Source organism: Anabrus simplex, chromosome 1 (assembly GCF_040414725.1).
Source record: "Anabrus simplex isolate iqAnaSimp1 chromosome 1, ASM4041472v1, whole genome shotgun sequence".
NCBI classification, from domain to species: domain Eukaryota; kingdom Metazoa; phylum Arthropoda; class Insecta; order Orthoptera; family Tettigoniidae; genus Anabrus; species Anabrus simplex.
In genome coordinates this window covers 431,191,411-431,210,884 of record NC_090265.1, presented here as the reverse complement: position 1 = coordinate 431,210,884, position 19,474 = coordinate 431,191,411, and the positions used below count along the sequence as shown (strand labels likewise).

Sequence of the window (19,474 nt, the reverse complement as noted above, 5' to 3'; positions counted from 1 at the left end):
CACAAATAGCCTGTGGTCACCATCAAGATTACTGGTTGGTATCACTTTCATGTCTGTCAAGCATCTTCTGATTTCTTCTGTTATTATTATGTAATCAATTATGGATTTCTGTTGCAAGTTCCAACTGTATAATGGTAAACTTGTGATCTCTTTTCTTATACCAGCCATTACCAAGGATCCATTTATTTCTCAGACACATGTCTAATAACATCTCACCTTCATCATTTCTGTGATCATCTCCGCGGCTTCCTATAACTGTTTCATATCCTCCTCTATCATTCACAACTCTAGTATTGAAGTCTCCTATAATCACAGTCTTGTTAGATGTTACAGCATCCTCCAGTTTAGTGAAAACCTTTTTCATCTGTTTCACAACCAATTTGAGGAGCATAAACTTGGATTATATCAAGGATATTTCCTTCCATCATTAACTGAACTTTAATTATTATGTCACAAACATAATCCACATTGAGTACTTTGTTGGCCTGTTCTTTAGTCACTATTATTGCAACACCATTTCTTCTTTTGTCTCTACCTGACCACCACATTTTATATCTCTCTCCAGAACCTTACTACCACTCCCTTTTTTTCTTTCTTATTTCACTAGTACAGAGCTCGTTAGCTGCAGTCGCTTAAGTGCGGCCAGTATCCAGTATTTGGGAGATAGTAGGTTCGAACCCCACTGTCGGCAGCCCTGAAGATGGTTTTCCGTGGTTTCCCATTTTCACACCAGGCAAATGCTGGGGCTGTACTTTAATTAAGGCCATGGCCGCTTCCTTCCAACTCCTAGCCCTTTCCTGTCCCATCGTCGCCACAAGACCTATCTGTGTCGGTGTGACGTAAAGTAACTTGCAAAACCCACTAGTCCCATTATCGGTATGTTTCTCTCTGTCATTATCCGTGTAATTTCTTGAATTCTGGCATCCTTTTCTAAGGTTACTACATTAATAGACCCAATTCTTGTATTTTTTTTTTTGAACAGATTTGTCTATCATCAGAGCCTTTTTGACAGTCACACCTGACAGATCTGCACAAAGTTTTTGTCACTTTTGGTATTGGTTTTACATTCGATCCAAGGCTGTTTGATTGTTGAAAGTGATGTTAATACACTACAACTGGGTTGCTAGCCTATCATGGATCTTTGCGTTAATATGCACTGGCTGGTCAGTGCCTGACATGCATTTCCTCATGTCAGTAAGGTTTATGGTTTACCCGCCAATACTCAGGAGGCTAACTGCAGTGGTTACCCAATGGGCGATGGGGCTGCCACATCCCCACGCCATTCTAAACAAGGGATTCCTTCAAAATGAATAAGTCTTCTGTATTGTAGATAATTAAGATTATAATAATTAGAGACCAATGATTATTATGTTTTTCACAATTAGTAATCGCATGTCCTTCACAATAGCTAGATTTAAAGTCGATCATGGATCATTCCCAATTAAATTATTAACTAAGTATTTGTTTTCTAGGTTTCTGTACTAAATAAAGCCAGATGTTACAACAAAAATCAGCATTTTTCACAGTTATGAGTTTCAGACAGAAATTAAACTAATACAAAATTTGAGTGTTTACTTACAGTTTTCATCAAAGATGGTGAAGACAACATCAATCACATGGTCAGTTAAGTCAACATGTGCCACAGTCTTTGCTACATGTTTCAAAGTAGCTGTAAAAGAAAAAAAAATAATGTGTGTTACCCTAGTATATTATACCAGTAACACTGAAATGGGAGAGAGAGAGAGAGAGAGAGAGAGAGAGAGAGAGAGAGAGAGATTGTTTATGAAGGATTGTAGATTCACAGAGGTGTAGTTTTTCTTAAAAAGTTATAAGAGACAGCAACTTGAGACATGAATAACCGACCAGACATCCCGGATTAGTTCTGTTTTTAGGTATTTTGTCCCATTGTCCGCCTTAAAGCTCAGGCATGCTTAAACGCCCTGCTTTCCGTAAAGATATCAACTACAATTGTCTAGATTCTCCAGATTCATGTTTCCAAATACGACATTGCTGGCAATGGTTGACAAACAAATCAGTTATTTTAAGTTCCGGTTCAATTCAATCGCAAAGTTATCTATTCTATTCTGTAGTGTATAGGAGCTACATGTGCAGTGAGTTTCAATCTAAGCAATCAAAGTTAGTAGAGCTCAGCTGGAAAGTTGTGGCACTTGTGCGCAGGATTATTTTCAGTTTGCAGAACAAACTCGTCCATCACAGTCCTACCCCCCCTCCCCCCAACCCTCTCCCCCGAGGTGGTGTCAGTTGAGTCTGTAACAAGTTGTCCAGCTTGTAATTTTACTGTAGAAGACCAAGTTTGCTGCCTCACTGTCAATTCTTCTTCTTCTCCTCCTCCTCTGCTGGCCTAGCTCGCTCCGCATACTCTCTGATCTGTTCGTCTCTTGATAGGATTTTCTCCCTAATTAACAAAATCTGGGCCTCTAAGAAATTCCATCTAAAATTAAATAAAATCATAGGTTTATGAGAGATTTAAGTTTAATTTTTCAGAGAACTGTTTTAGAATACAGACTTTTTGAAATTTTCTCCACAACTGTTAACAAAATTGAATCTAGTGACAAGTATGGACAGGTCATGAATAAAAACTGTAATAATAATAATAATAATAATAATAATAATAATAATAATAATAATAATAATAATAATAATAATAATAATAATATTATGATGTCATGAATGGGGTTCGCAACGTGCCTCCCGCATATGAAGGAGCAAGCGAGTCGAACGGTATTGAGTAGGCGTCCCTTTTCCATGGTTTCAATTATTTGTAGGTCTTTGTCTATGTCAGAAAATTTATGATTGCATTCGTGCAATTCCATGGCTGAATGTCTGTTATGTTTAACTGCATTAATATGTTCAATGTACCTGGTGTTAAAGCTCCTTCCTGTCTGTCCAATTCAGAGGAGTGCAAGCTTCCATCAGAGAAAAGCTACCGTTGGCCCTGTATACACATTGTTCTTCACACACTCTAAATTTATGTTTGTCAGATGCGAGCAAAATACCTTCTATAAGAAAGTGTATGGGTGTCATAAAAGAAGTCTGTGGATTCTTTCATATGTCAGTCAAAAGAACCGAAATATTGAAATCAATGATTTCTGAATGTTGTCCAGAACGAAAGAAAATGAAACTTATTTCAATGTGCTAAACCCAATGGGTAGAAAGGCACGACTCAGTAATTTTATTTATAAAGACATTTTGGAGCCTATTTTTCTCTCCCTTTGCAATATCGAAGAGGAATTAAGTGATTCAGCATCTAAGGCTCACACTCTAAGTAGTGCTATTAATCAATTTGCATTTCTTGTTAATCTTTTTGTTTTCAGCTGGATACTATCAACCACGCATAACATCTGAGCAGTTTCAAAACAAAAATATAGATCTTCCACAGGCCTTGACTAACGCCACGAGTGTCTTCCACCTTCTGTCGAAGGAGAGGGCAAATGCTGATGGCTCATTTAAAGCCTTGTATAATCAAGCAAAGTCATTTGCTGCCAATCTTGACATTAAAGAAGAGATTCCAAGAATTTGCCACCTTCAAACAGCACGTAGAAACAAACGTCCCTTACACCACAGAAGAAGAATGCTATCGAGTACCTGTTTATGTGCCATACCCGGACGATTTCTGTAATTCACTAAAAGAATGCTTTGTATCTTACAAGGAAACAGTTGCATCCTTACAAAACATCCTTCCACAATTGTGTATCATAACAGATTTCGGCTGACTGGAGGCTGCTTTTAGTTTCTACGAAGATCTGTCACATAAAGAGATTGTGCAAAGTGAGTTTATGTTGTGGAAAGAAAAGTGGAGTCAGGAAAATCCTTCAAATCTTCCAAAAACGGCAGTAAGTTCTCTAGAAAAATGTGACAAGACCTTCTTCCCCAACATTTATACCCTTCTCAAATTACTCGCGGTTCTTCCTGTTTGTATCGCAACTGTAGAAAGAATTTTCTCTAGCCTAAGGAGACTGAAGACTTACTTAAGGAACAACACATCTGAAAGTAGGCTTAACGGGCTTGCTTTACTCTCTATCCACAGAGACATTATAATTAGTGACGAAGAAGTTCTTGATAAGTTTGCAAGTGTACCAAGAAACTTGGACTTCGTTTTGTAATCAGTGGTGTACTGTATGTATGTATGTATGTATGTATGTATGTATGTATGTATGTATGAATCAGCCCAAATCAATGTTTCCTTTTTCCTTTCTAAAGTGTTTGAAATCGTCTGACCTCTTAAAATTACTTAACCTAACCTTACATTAATCTTGCGCCCCCCCCCCCCCCCCCATAATATATTCTATATTCGCCACTGGTTTGAAGTGATTACTGAATGATATAAACACGGAACCTTACCAACTGATTTTATTAAAAGTAGAACAATTACACCCCCCAAAAAAGGAAATTTATGCGATTGTTAGAATGATAGAACATTAGTGATCCTTTCTCACATTTCTAAGATTTTACTTATCATTAAAGACAGAATTAGAAGGAAAATAGAACGACAATAATTGGATAACGATCAATATGGCTTTAGAACACAAAAAGGAACTAGGGACTATATTAGAATTACATCAAATTTTGGAAAGAAGGACAGAAATCAAACAGGGAAACTTATGTAGCATTTATTGACTTTGAAAGAGTCTTTGATAATGTTGAGTGGAAATTGCTTTTCCAAGTAATGAGGAATATGGGACTTGACTGGAAAGACAGGCACTTTATTCTGAATCTATATAAAGCTCAAACCACGGTAATCAATATTAATGGTACTACAAGAGAAACAAAAATTAGAAGAGTACAACAAGGCTGCCAACTTGGTCACCACATCTCTTTAACCTGTTCATAGAAAATGCAGTTAGAGAAATATTAAAGGGGTGAATTTTAATTGTATTCAGGTGCACAGTATCTGCTTTGCATATGATATTGCTATCTTAGCTAATTCTGAAAAGGATATGAGTAAGATGCTAAGAACATTCAACAAATCCTTAGAAGAATTTAAACTAAAAATAAAGAAAACAAAATTCATGATAGCAGAAAAAAGAAGCCTACAGGTAGAAAACACTTAAAATTAAATAACACACAGATAGAACAAGTCACAGAACTCTCCTAGTCCTATTTGGTAAGTGCGGCCAGTATCCAGTATTCGGGAGATAGTAGGTTCGAACCCCACTGTCGGCAGCCCTGAAAATGGTTTTCCGTGGTTTCCCATTTTCACACCAGGCAAATGCTGGGGCTGTACCTTAATTAAGGCCACGGCCGCTTCCTTCCCACTCCTAGCCCTTTCCAGTCCCGTCGTCGCCATAAGACCTATCTGTGTCGGTGCGACGTAAAGCTACTAGCAAAAAAGTCCTATTTGGGTAGTGTAATTACTTCTGATAACAGATCCCTTTCGAATAGTGGTAGCAAAACAAACCTTTCAAAATAAGAAAATCTTATTGCTAAACAACCAACTCAGTTTGGAGACCAGAAAATCATTTCTCAAGACCTTTGTTTGGAGTGTTCTACTGTATGGGTGTGAAATGTGGACATTAGGGAAACAGGAAAAAACAAAACTTAAAGCTGCAGAAACGTGTTTTTGGAGAAGAATTACAAAAACAATTTGGACGGATTTAAGAAAGAAAGAAAAAAATCTTTTTTTAAAAACATAAAAGAGGATCAATGTTTATTAAATATGATAAAGAAGAGGAAAACAAAGTTCCTTGGACACGTACTGAGACACGACTCTCTTCAGCAAACCATCATTGAAGGTAAAGTACTGGGAAAGAGACCCAGGGGACATTCAAGGATGTCATACATCAGGAACTCTGTCAGTGAACTGGCATGTGGTTCACACAGGAACAGGAACATGAAGAGGCTAGCAGAAGATTGTCAGATGTGGCTACAGTGACAAGGCATTGCTTTTAGTAGATGATGATGATGACTATGGAATTTAATTTTAAACCAGGCACCGAATTCTCCTTTTAATTAGGAGGAATGTTGAATGCAATGTGCACTGTTCAACAGCTGGGCATCAAAACAGTGGTTTGCCCTGTCCACGAAGTACCAGCTGACCAGTAAGACACTGTTTGTGCAAGCGTGCCTACTCCCCTTCTACCTCCACTATCGTGCCTGCTGCTCAACGCTCTCACTGTTCAGGGGGGCTTGGTATCGCCAGTAGATGAGTACATTAACCAATCAGAATGCTACATTTTTTAAAATAATTAAAAAATATATGACAAGAAATGTTTATGCTTTTAAAGACACTCTGCAAATCTAGAACTTTTGTCAGAATGCTTTATGATATCTAACAGTTCAGCGGTTCTCTTAAAATCGATGTTCCAAAATCAGCCTAGTGTTTTAAATATATATAGAAGATAATAATAATACTTTCTCAAAAAGAAGCCCAAGGGAGCTTGGTTAACTGAGGTGGACAAAGATTTACAAAAAGTGAGAACTACAGACGATATCTGGGAACGTAGCGCCCCTTAAACAGAAACTAACAAGACACCGATGTCTCCAAGAAAAACTTAAGCTTCCAACAGGTAAGAAGTGGACTGAAGAAAGGAAGCAACAGCATCAAGAACTAACAATACAGTTAAGTTAATGTATTATTAGGGTCCACCTTTTCAATACAAAATGTAAAGAGTTTAAATTACGTAAATGATTAGGGACTAGTTTCGACCTAGTACTAGGTCATCGTCAGCCTAAAGCAAAATTAAAACATAAATACTGAAGAAATTAAATAATGTAAAGGCACATAAGGTCTCGTAAAAGTACATACCATGTGAGATATTGTGCAGCACTATGTTAAAAAGTAACTCTAAGAAAGAGATTCATAAAAAGTTCAGTGCGCATTAAAAAGATGTTATAGATAGGAATCTTTGTATTGCTGGATAAGGAGATTAGAATATACTGGCTCCTTTAAGATGCTGGTATCCAATTGAAGAACCACTGAGCCGAAGTCACGTTGTTTATTTACAATTAAAGTCCAGTGCACCATATAGCATTAAAAAGTCCAGTGCGCATTAAAAATATGTTATAGAAAGGAATTCTTGAGTTGCTGGATAAGGAGATTAGAATATGCTGGCTTCTTTAAGGTGCTGTAATCCAATTGAAGAACCACTGAGCCGAAGTCACGTTTATTTACAATTAAAGTCCAGTGTGTCGTATAGCATTAAAAAGTTATTAGGGATGGAAATTTTTCAGTTGTGGGTCAAGGAATTCAACATATTGTCACATGTTGGCGGGGTAAATAAATAAATAAATAAATAAATAAATAAATAAATAAATAAATAAATAAATAAATAAATAAATAAATAAATAAAGAACCTGGTAGCGTCCTATTTCTAAGATTTATTAACTTAGCACTACAATTACAGATTTACACACACACAGACGATAGCCGAGATTACAAGTTACACAAGTACACGGTTACACACACAATTCGCGCTCTCTCTCTCTCTCAGTTTCTCATGTCCCATCTACAATGACACATACACACAGAGTCCCTGATTATTTATACTACACTCACTCAGCCACACTTGTTAGCGCTGTCACGGTCCACAGCCTACACGTCAGTCTCGCAGGTCGGGATAGTATCCGCTGTTCACTCAATCCGTCGAACCCCATTCGCAGTCTACACACGTCATCACACAGTGTTCCCTTCTTCGCCGCTCCAGAACACCCAAGGTTCTTCTCCAGCAGCCAGCCACAAGGGACGCGCGCACACACACGACGTCAGGGGAACTGGAACGAGTCCTCGGCTCCAACAGGCAGATAATTCATCAGGCTGCACTCTCCCAGGCCATCACTGACTGCGCTCCAGTAAACTCAATTTCGCTCTCACTCACTCTTACTCACTAACTCTGTCTAACTCTCACTGACTGTCACTCCAAGTTACTCCTCTCCTTATATACCTGCTCTGGACCTTCCAGAACAGTCCGGATGCTAGATGTCTCCAGGAACCTCATGAGATGGATTAATCGTCGAGTAATTTCCGTCGTCCCATGCAGCGCAACCACGGACAGAGGAGAGAAGGGCCAGCCCAGCACTAAAATGTTGCTTGCGATTGGTGTGCTCGAGCCTAACGGGGTGGGGCGATGGGTGACGTGCTCGGCGCGTAGCGACTTGGCATGGCGGACGCTATAACCATTACAATATGCTGGCTTCTTAAATGTGCTGCTGTATATTTGAAAAACAACTGAGATGAAGTTAAGTCATTTAAGATATTCATAGACGTAAAAACACATGGATGCTGGAAAGGCTCTTCAGTTTTTGGAACTTGAAGGAGGGTAACTGTTGCGCGTGGAGGCTTAAGAATCCAGAGATGCGCTACATTATGTTAAAAAATAGAGATCAATGAAAAGGTCCAGTGCGCCGTATAAAAGTAACAAGTTGTAAAAGTAATCCTTAAGTTGTTGGTCATGGAAATCGAAAAAGGTTGGTTTCCAAGCAATGCTGCTGTTCATTCAGAGATCAATTGAAATTACAGTAACATTGTCTTCTCAAGATGTTTATAAACTTGAAATAAATGTCGATGTGAAGTAAGATGTTAGAAGAAAGTTCTTCTGTTTCTAGAATCTTGAAAGACCATGGCTGTTACGCGAGGAGGATTAACATATATGGAGTTAAATAAAGGTGGATAGAAATTCGCAGTTCAATGCGGACCATACATTTGACTCTGAATAAATGACAGCAAGGAAAGAAAGAAAGAAAGAAAGAAAGAAAGAAAGAAAGAAAGAAAGAAAAAAAGAAAGAAAGAAATTTGGACAGGTGGAAGAAAATATTTAAATAAAATATGTCATAAGGGAATTAATATGTGTTGTAATGAGCTGAAAAGAGAAATGGGGGTAGGTGAGGTTCAAAGGAAATCTTGAGGAGGTGAAGGATAAAAAGAAAAACGGAAGGTGAAAAAGGGGAGGGGGGTAGAGGTTAAGGCGGGGCTGAGGGGTGTGGGAATATGGAAGATTGTTTAAGAATACTATAAATAGAATGAAAAATTGGACCTTTAATATTTGATTTTGATTGTCTGAAAAGCTGAATGAGCAGGTCAAAAAGAATGTTCGGTTTTTCAGAAATGTCATTAAGATTGAAGTTTGGATTAATGTATAAAGCAATTCTATGTTATGTTAAGGAGGGGTCCTTTATTCACAACTTTGAGAATTACCATATCATGTTTAATGTCTGTAAATTTATGGTTATAATCATTCATGTGTTGAACAACTGCTGAAAATTTATTGTATTTTAGAGCAGTGACATGTTCCAGGTATCGTATTTTAAAGCTCCTTCCTGTTTGTCCAATATAAGAAAAATTGCAGCTCTTGTATTTTACCCTATATACACCAGATTTTGAAAAGCAATCAGTTCTATTAACAGATTATAAGTTGTGTGAGACTGTAGTTTTATTATTGTTGGTTCTGAAGGAGATTTTATCATCAGAGTGACCGCAAGTACTGTATTAATAATAATAATAATAATAATAATAATAATAATAATAATAATAATAATAATAATAATATTATTACCCGTGTGGGGATTTACCGGTTACCTCCATCGGGCGCGTGCCATGGGAATTGGGGAAGCTCGCTGGCTCTGCCGCCAGCAGAGTCAGAGGGTAGTAGGGAAATAAAATACCACCGTGAAAAAAAAAAACTGGTCCCTTGCCAGGGTTACGGCGAAGACTGGTAAATGACCAGAAGCCAGAAAACATCTTGAGGCAACCTCTAGGGCTAACAACCCTAGTTGTTACAGGATGGGTACCTGTCCAAAGCAAAGCCAAGTCAAAAAGCATGATGGCACAACATTTCAAGAAACATACCCCAGGGGGTAAATCTTCGGATAAATCCCTCGTCGTGAACGCCACAGCGCACGAGTCTCAATCGGATTCTGGGGGAGACTCGACATCATGCAAGAGACGAGTCGGAGAGTCTCGGTGTACCCCGAAGAGTCAAAAACCCAGGCCAAAATCTAAAACCTTTCTAGCAACTTTCAACATACATTCACTTACACAAACTGGCAAGCTGAAAACCCTCACCAAAGCTCTTCACGAAAATCAGATATCCATAATGGCCCTACAGGAAACAAGGTACCCAGATGACGAGATTTTTGAATCCGAAGGCTACCGATTTTTCAAGAGCAAAGCGCAAAGAGGAATCCTCAATGGAGCTGTGATGCTTGGAACCGCGTTTGCTGTTAGAACCAAGATTCTTAAATCGGTTGCAAATTTCGAACCTGTGAATGACAGATTGTCTATACTCACAATTAAATGCGCGAACAAAACCTACACCCTAGTTAACGCACATGCTCCTACAAACGATAAGAACAAGTCTGATCCAGACGAAGTTGATAATTTCTGGGACCTACTGGATGAAAAATTAAACAAAATCCCCAAACACTATGTCAAGCTTCTTTTGGGTGACTTCAATGCCCAACTAAGTCGTGAAGAGAAGTACAAGAAAGTTATAGGAAATTCCCTGCTCACAAAAGAACCAATCCCAACGGCAAAAGACTGGTGTCCATTTGCGAAAATCACAATCTGCAGGTCATGTCGACCCACTTTCTCCATCTACCCAGAAAGCAAATGACTTGGCATTCTCCCGTCCAAGCTCTCGGAGAGTTCCTAATTGATCATGTTGCAATCTCCAGGAGAAACAGCCCTGAGATTATGAATGTCAAGGTAAAGAAAGGCATCAATGTGGCCTCAGATCATTATATGTCTCTTATCAAATTCAAACCAGTTCCCGCAAACACAAGGAAGACAACTAAACAGATCACACGCTTTGACAATGATAAACTTCGGCAAAGGGTCGAGGAGTTCCAAGAGAAGGCTAGACCAAATGACTGTGACTTTAACAATGCCAAAAGTCTCCTTGTTGAGGCCGCTAAAGACGTTGCAGAAATCAAGAGAAGCAAAAAGCATGCCTGGTGGAATGGTACCTGCGAATCAGTCCTCCAAGAAAGACTCAATGGGTGGAAACAGTACTACTCTACGAAATCAGAAAATGATTGGGAAACCTACAAAACCCAACGTGCCCAAGCAGCTAGGGTGTTCAGAACTGAGAAACGTAAATACGAAAAATCTCTCATTGAAAATATAGAACAAAACTTTAGGAAGAATGAAAGCAGAGAGTACTACAGAGCCTTCAAACGCAAACTCACTGGCTATAAACCACCATCTCTATGCTTTGAGCGAAAGGACGGCACACTGGCGACGTCAAAAGAAGAAAATTGCAGCATTCTGGCAGATTAGTTCAAGAATTTACTTAACTGCTCTAAACCGCAAAGTGCCATTGAGACCAAGGAACCCTTACTCAGATACCCAGATTCCAGACCACCCGACAGAGATGAAATCAAGCGCCACATTGCCCGTCTCAAAAATAACAAAGCGCCGGGGGAAGACTCAGTAGTAGCAGAACTATGGAAATATGCCCCAGAAGAATCACTTGATATCTTGCAAAAGCAAATAGAAGAAATTTGGAACAAGGAGACCCTAACCGAAGATTGGAAAATAGCTCTGATCCATCCATTACACCAAAAAGGCAGCATGAAGAACATCAACAACTACAGAGGAATATCTTTGCTATCCGTGACTTACAAAATTCTATCACTTGCCATCCTGGAGCGTTTGGAAGCACAAGTCGAACATCAAATAGGTGAATACCAAGGAGGGTTCAGAAAAGGTCGCTCAACAGCTGAACAGATCCAAAATCTCAAAACGATCATCAGATATTGTACACTAAGGTCCAAGCAGTATGTGTCTGTCTTTGTGGACTTTAAGAAAGCGTACGACTCCATTGACTGGGAAGTCCTGCTAAACATCTTAAATGAATTTGGAGTTGATTTGAAACTGCTGGCATTAATTAGAGCCACCCTGACCGATACAAAATCCAAGGTGAAGTTCCACGGATGTCTCTCGCATTCCTTTGACATCAAAACAGGAGTCCGACAAGGTGATGGGCTATCCCCAATACTCTTCAACTGTGTTCTTGAAAAGATCATCAGAACCTAGCGGGTGAGATTACAGGAAACCAACTACAGTCCATTGAGAATAGGAACCAAATCCAAGGGGATCGCAACAGACTGCTTAGCATATGCCGATGATATTGCTGTTCTCTCAAACGACATAGAAACCGCTAGAGCTCAAGTTGAAATTTTAAAGGAAATTGCCGAACAAACTGGTTTGCAGATATCGTTTGAGAAAACAGAAGTAATGACTAACATCAAAGAGGCTCCAACAAAACTCCATACAAAATACGGGGACATCACCCGAGTAGACAAATTCAAATACCTGGGTGAGATCATCATGAAAAATGGACTGGACAAAGAAGCACTTCAAGGAGCGAGTACGCAAACTGGAAATAGCCTACCAAACATCCCGCACAATCTACAACAAAAAATGTCTTTCCCAGAACACCAAGATACGCCACTATGAAACAGTTCTGAAGCCAGTAGTTCTATATGCAGCCGAAACCTTGTCTCTAAATGCCAACAAAGGACTCCTTGAAGAACTGGAGAAAAGAGAACGCAAAATTGTGAGAGGAATCTTGGGATCTAAGTACAGAAATGGAATCCATCAAAAGAGATCCAACAAGGAAGTCTACAGCAAAATAGAGAAAATTACCGACACAATCAGAAAAAGACGAGCACGATTTTACGGTCATCTGAAAAGAATGGACGGAAGAAAGTTAACTGAAGAAATCTTTCACTTTTTTGATTCAAACCCCAAAACCACAATTCCCTGGTTTAGAAATACCAAAGAAGACCTGCAAATGCTACATATCTCAGCTGAAGACGCCCTTAACAGAGATCTCTACCGCAAGAAAATATTCACGAACGGGCTAAACCGAGACGAGCAACCGAAGAGAAGACACGGTGCCCCTTGGACAGAGGAGCGTAAGCAGGCCCACTCACAAAGAATGAGGGAAATTTGGGCTCTAAAGAAGGCCAAGTTCAGTGTCAAATGCAACAAGACTTAACGTGGTCCTTGATGGCCCCAGCGAATTATATATATAATATTATTATGTTTTCCTTTTTAGGTTTTTCCTAAATGTTATTTATTCATACATTATTTTTGATAGACTGAAGAACCTAACAGTTATAAATTGAGTGGAAACTGAAAGGTAACGGTTTCCAGTATATCTTCACAGATATATAACCTATGACAATAAGGTTCAGTGAATGAAGTCAGAACGGTCAATCCAGCAACACTGGCGAAACACAATGCTGCACCTGCATAGCAGCAGGTTTTGACCACCTGCTCCCAACGATGTTCAGTTAAGCATCGTGTGTGTGCCGTGCAAAACCTGTTTGACACAGTGCATGTTTAGTGCGTTGGTTCTGAACTGCGAACAGTAACATGAACGACCAAAAGATCAATGTACAGTTTTGTTTTAAGCTTGGCAAGACACCGAAGGAAACGCATGCAATGCTGGTACGTGTTTATGAAGATCAAGCACTGTCCTTGAAGTGTGAGCATGAGTGATTCGCCCGTTTTCAAGGAGGCTGGGAAAGTGTTAAGACCGGCGACTGCCGTCAGTGACAAAAACATTGAGAAGGTGAAGACATTAATCACGAACGATTGGCGATTAACTGTGGGCATGATAGCGGATGAACTGCAGATTAACCGTGAATCCGTGCGACAAATCGTTACCCAGAAGTTAGCGAAGAGGAAAAACGTGTTCTTGTATTGTGCCACATCACTTGACTGACGATCAGAAGCAGGCACATTTAGAGGCTTCACAGGATTTTGTCGAAACGGCAGATGCAAAACCAAATTTCTTGAACTGTATTGTCACTGAGGATGAAACCTGGTGTCACAGGTACGACCCTGAAATGAAACAGCAAAGCATGGAATGGCGTTCTCCGGGATCCTCTCTTCGGAAAAAGGTCAGAGCCAAAAAGTCACGCATCAAAACGATGCTCATCACCTTTTTCGATAGAGATTTGATGATATTCCTGACATCCAACGAAACGTGACAAGGCTTTTGAACACCATCCCAAAGTTTCCAGAACATCTATCGCCGATCTCAGCAGTGCATAGTTATGGGAGGGGACTATTTTGAAGGACAGTAAGGTCAATGCCGTGCATTGTTCATCTATGTTGATAGTACAGGACTATTCACCGAACTTTATTGTCACAGGTTGTAGATCAACCATAAAAGTGATGATATAAGGATTCAGGGTATCAGTTTTCAACATACTTGCAAATTTTCTATGGAAAGGTGCTCTTCAACTCGAAAATCTCTTTTCACATTAATGGTACACATAGTTTGATTATGTTTTATAGTATTTTCAAGATGTCTGGCTCCTTGGCTGAATGGTCAGTGTAGTGGCCTTCAGTTCAGGTGGTCCCGGATTTGATTCCTGACCAGGTCGAGAATTTTAAGTGCGTTTAGTTAATTTCTCTGGTTTGAGGATTGATTGTTTACGTTCGTCTCAATACATTTCTTCATCTAAACACAACACATCGCACCACAAACCACCACAGAAACATGCAATAGTGAATGCATCCCTCCACATAGGTAGCTGGGAAAAGGTCAAGAAGAAGAAGAGGAGGAGGAGAAATAATCAATACCTACCCTGATCAATGGAAGCACCAGCAATATGGTAGAAAGTTAGGGCGGTATCAACATCGTTAATGTTGTTTAAGAAATGGAAGAACTTCAAATAGTCATCACGACTTATTCCTTTTGCATTATCCTTGAACCTAGAAAGAAAGTACAATATACAAATCAGTATATCAGATTATCAAAGAACATGTAACAATGTTGTGTCACTCTTTATAATATGGTTTTAATTAATCATCAATATAGAAACTTACATCTTCTTCACCCGTTTGACCATCCTGGTCTTCTTCTTTGGTGGATATCCTGCGTAGGCCAGAAGCAGCTCAGTAAAATCAGCCTCTGTTATATTCCCATTTTCATCAGGTTCTTTCCTCAGGAACTGTTAAAAAAATAAACTAATGAAAACTCATGTTATACTAGGTCTACAGTAAATGTCAGTAAAAAATAAATAAAGGCAGACTACTGTGTGTGAAATGTTGAAGATACTCAAGTGAGTGCTGGACAGCAGGATCAGAAACATTATCAACATAACACTCAACCAGTGTCGATTCGTTAAGGGCTGCAGCACCGTTGACGTAATCTATACCACAAGCCTCTTGATAGAAGAGTGTACACATGACATTTCTAGACCTGGAAAAAGCATTTGACTGAGTCCCAAATCTTACTTGGCGAGCTTTTCACCGTCGTGGAGTTCCAGAAGTTTATGCAAGCTGCATACAACTTCCACTCCAACATCCGGTGCAAACTTGGACGGACAGACTAGCTGAGAATGGACTGCACCTCAACATCCAGAAGACTAAATACCTAGAATGTGGTCCTGCCAAACCAACAGTACCATCAGAATGAACAGTCATGACATGAGGAAGACCATGCCTTTTAAATACCTAGGGTCCATTGTCATCTCAAACTGCAGTACCACTACCAATACCTGGGCGAGGTAGACACAGCTTTGCTCAGTGGAGACAGGTTACTGGAATCCTATTCGATAAAAAGATGCTTCAGTATCTAAAGACAAAAATTTACAGCACACACTATGACCAACAATCATCTATGGACAGAATGTCGTCCAATGATGAAAAAACATAAGCAGGCTCTTTATACCAATGGATATGAATATGCCTTGATGGACTCTTGAACTGACACATTGTGACCGTGTGAGAAATGCAGACGTTTGACAAAAATTTGGCATAGCTCCAATTGTGGAAAAAGTAAAGGAAGCTTGTCTTTGTTGGTATCGTCATGTAATGAGAAGTCTGGACTACTCAGTTGTAAAAACAGCTCTCCAAATAGACCTGGATGGAATATGGGCAGGTAGAAGACCATTAAAGACCATTAAACATATGTGATGTTGGCTTAAAACCTCAAGATGTCAACAACAGAATGAAATGGAGGAGATATAGCAAAACAGCAGACACCGTACATCAGGTAAACACTACAAAAGAGAGAGAGAGAGACTGTGTCTGAAATGCCAAACTATTTATTTGGAGCCTTTGTCCTAGTAGTACATCACTCAAAGTATTTATAATATTGAAAGAGAGTTAACAACTCATTTCTTAATGAATCTGTAACGTATAGGAATGTAGTAATTGATATGGTTAAGCAAATGCTGTGCAGGAGTTAAATCAGACATGCCAACATGAAGTGCAGTTAGAAGTCAGTCGTTGCAAAAGGACAGAGAATTATAAGGTGTTATAAAGCAATTCACTAAGGACAAGAACAGGTGGAAGGAAAGGGGATTGTTTCATTTTATTGGGATGATATCTAAATAACGGTTATAACGGTTTCAAGGACTCAAGAACTGCAAATCAATTAAAGAGGATGCCGATTATTATCAAGAGAAAATATGCTATTTAGAAAGGGAACAAGTGTCAATGCTAAATATAGTGAAAGAACAGATGATTGTAGTGAAGTGTACTTTACAATCAATGAATAGCACAATATATGATGTAATGGCTAATGAACTAAAATAGAGTGAGAACTTAGAACAGATAAAAGGGTTCCTAGTAAATGAAACAAGCCAGTTAGAGCTAGACTTTTCACAGGTGGATGTTAGCATCATGGTTAATAGGCACTGGATTGAGACAGAGGATCTCATTTCACAAACTGATGATCAAAATAATGTGATAGCATCTGGGATAATGTATGCACAAAAGGGGATAATATATGTGCACATTTTTAACCCCGCTGAGAATGCAAGAGCCTACAAGAAGCCACAGGAGAAATTTTCCACCGTTGAGGACTTTCTAAGCCGTTTACCAAATATGGTTCATCCGCCTTCAGGGGAAGTTTTCCGCCCCAAGGGCAAGATAGTGCCCTGAACTATGATGAATTTATGTGTCATTTCCTACACAAAGGCTTCATCAAACCTACTAAGGGAGAGCTCATCCGCCCGTAGTCGTTGGTTCTCCCCTAGTTTGCCAGGTTTGGTACTGGCCGCCTGACCCTTGGCCAGACAGTCGCAGGTGGTACCGTCTACTGTCATATATGGTAGCAGGGTGTTCCTCACCTGACTGCATGTAAAGATTAACATATGTATTTATAACGGTTTCAAGGACTCAAGAACTGCAAATCAATTAAAGAGGTATAGTTTAAAGATTCTTGAGAGGAAGAAACCAGCTGTAAGGTATTAATGTGTGAGAGAAATATCTTAACTTTATTAATACATAAGTAGAGTAAGATTTCAAGGTGTTAGCGAGTTATTTAAGTCAATGTCAATCCTAGGATACCACAGGACATGTGCAAGTTTCCGATATTGGGGTCAAGTGAGACAAAGTGGAAAGGCAGTGGAAAGAAATCTCTGAGAAATGGATATAAGTTATATTGGAGTGGGAACATAAGTGAATCCAAAAATGGAGTTGGTCTTCTCCTTCACAAAGATTTGGATGTACAGACAAATGTCACCTATGGGAATGAAAGGATCATCCAGATGAGATGGAAATGTGCATCACACTTTATTTCTAATATATGCACCTCATACTGGATATACTATAGATGAGAAAAAATAATTCCTTACTGAACTTGAAGAAAAATTAACGGAGAACACAATAATTATGGGTGATCTGAATGCCCAAGTTGCTAAAGAGAGAGATGGTTGTGGAAACATCATCAGACCTCATCACTTTGCAAAAAAAAAAAAGACATGGTACCAGAAGAGGGAGAGTCATACGATAACAAGATACAGTTGGAATGGGAAGCTCAGGACCGTGATAGACCGAAGGCAAAGATGGTCGGAATGTTAGTGATGTCAAAGTGATACCCAGTGAGTGTCTAGATAGCGACCATCAGCTATTAATTGCTGATCTTCAAGATGTTCTTGTCGCCAAAGCTATGTGCTTGAAAATACCGAAGATCAAGACCTGGTTGTTGAAGGACTCAGAGAAGAAAGAGAAATACCAATAAAGGATGACATCAAAATTACCCAAAACTGAGATCAGAGGGGTAGAAGAAGAATGGACCTTGTTCAAAGAAACTCTTGTACAGGAAGCTGAGGAAATATGTGGGAAAACAAGTGCAAAACCAGTAGAGAAGGAAATGCCTTGGTGGAATGACGGAGTAAAATAGCAGTAACAGAAAGAAATATGCTAAAAATAAAATTAGATAAGTAAAGCAAAAAATGAGCAATAGAAAAAGTTGAAGGGTGAGCTCAGGAATATCGGACCAAGAAGTTGGCTGTGAAATGACTAATCCAAGAAGAAAAGAAAACGTGCTGGGATAAATTTACTACCAGGATAGAGGAAGACTGTCAAGGAAGTAGGAAGCTACTATATAAAGTAGTAAAAAGTAAAAGAAGTTAATATGGAAACACCCTTGCACTGGAAACAAAAGAGGGTACTTTGAGGAAGGGATCAGAGATGGAATGAAGAGGTACTTCAGCATATTGTTAAATGGAGATGGAGACACCACCACCACCACCACCACCACCACCACCTGTAGAATAGACTACATCCAGAAAAACAACCCACATTAACATGGCTTGAAGTTGAAACATCACTAAAGAACATGCAAAATGGAAAGTCCTCAGGCTTCAATGATCTCACCTCAGATATGATAAAGGCAGCTGGAATACCAGGCATTGGCTATATAGAATGCTTTCTGTGATCAGGGAAGAAAACAAAATCCCAGAACATTGGAGAAAAGGAATCATTATCCCCTTGTTCAAAAAGGACAACAGATGGAATTGTGGATACTATAGGGGCATAATGTTGTTGCCACACACCCTGAAGCTATTGGAAAAGATCGAAATGAGACTTATGAAGATAGTGGAACCTCCAATTGAGGCAGAACAACATGCATGGATTTCAATTTTTGCCGTAAGAATGCTTATAGAAAAGTACTGAGAACATGGAAAGAACACTCTTTTATAGGGACATGTTTCGCTTGATTTCAAGCATCCTCAGCCTTTGTAATCATCTCAAGGTTAAGACCTGTCATTGTTAATTTGCTTTGACAAAATTTGTGCTTAATTATAATTCTAAAATTAAGTAGTAAAATACATAAACATAAGAATTTGTGAACACATTGACAGTTTAACAATATTAATACTAAAATTGGAATATTCGTTATTCTAAAGACAGTGATATCCAAAACCCGTTGTGTTTTCATAATGATGAAAATTTGGCTGACAGTTTTTTCAAGTTCTAGTTTATTAAAAACAATTGTTAATTGACTTCTTGTGTTAAAATTTGAGTCGTAATTTTTGTTAAAACTTATTGGTGTCTGAAGATTAAAATCTTGGATACTTTGGAATTCTGCTTCAGGTTTTAATTTTGAGGCTTGCTACTGTAATTTATTAGTCCCTATAAAAGAGTGTTGTAGCAATATGAATTTCTATTAACATAAAATCAATTGTATTGAAAAGATGGAATAGAAAAATAAAAAATACAAAATTGTAAGCATATTAGACCTCAAGGTACCGAAGTACCTGA

General features: G+C 38.9%; 1 protein-coding gene across 3 annotated transcripts in view; it reads right to left on the bottom strand.

The window, feature by feature from the left end:
• Positions 1 to 19,474, bottom strand: part of LOC136856906 (calcium uptake protein 1 homolog, mitochondrial) — a 359,229-nt gene that overhangs the window by 13,731 nt on the left and 326,024 nt on the right. For all 3 annotated transcript variants that reach the window (XM_067135140.2, XM_067135138.2, XM_067135139.2), the window contains exons 9-11: positions 14,804 to 14,928; positions 14,562 to 14,689; positions 1,580 to 1,669 (exon numbers count right to left, since the gene is read on the bottom strand). In XM_067135140.2, coding sequence (XP_066991241.2) covers positions 1,580 to 1,669; positions 14,562 to 14,689; positions 14,804 to 14,928 — 343 coding nt within the window. The remainder of the gene's footprint in view (positions 1 to 1,579; positions 1,670 to 14,561; positions 14,690 to 14,803; positions 14,929 to 19,474) is intronic.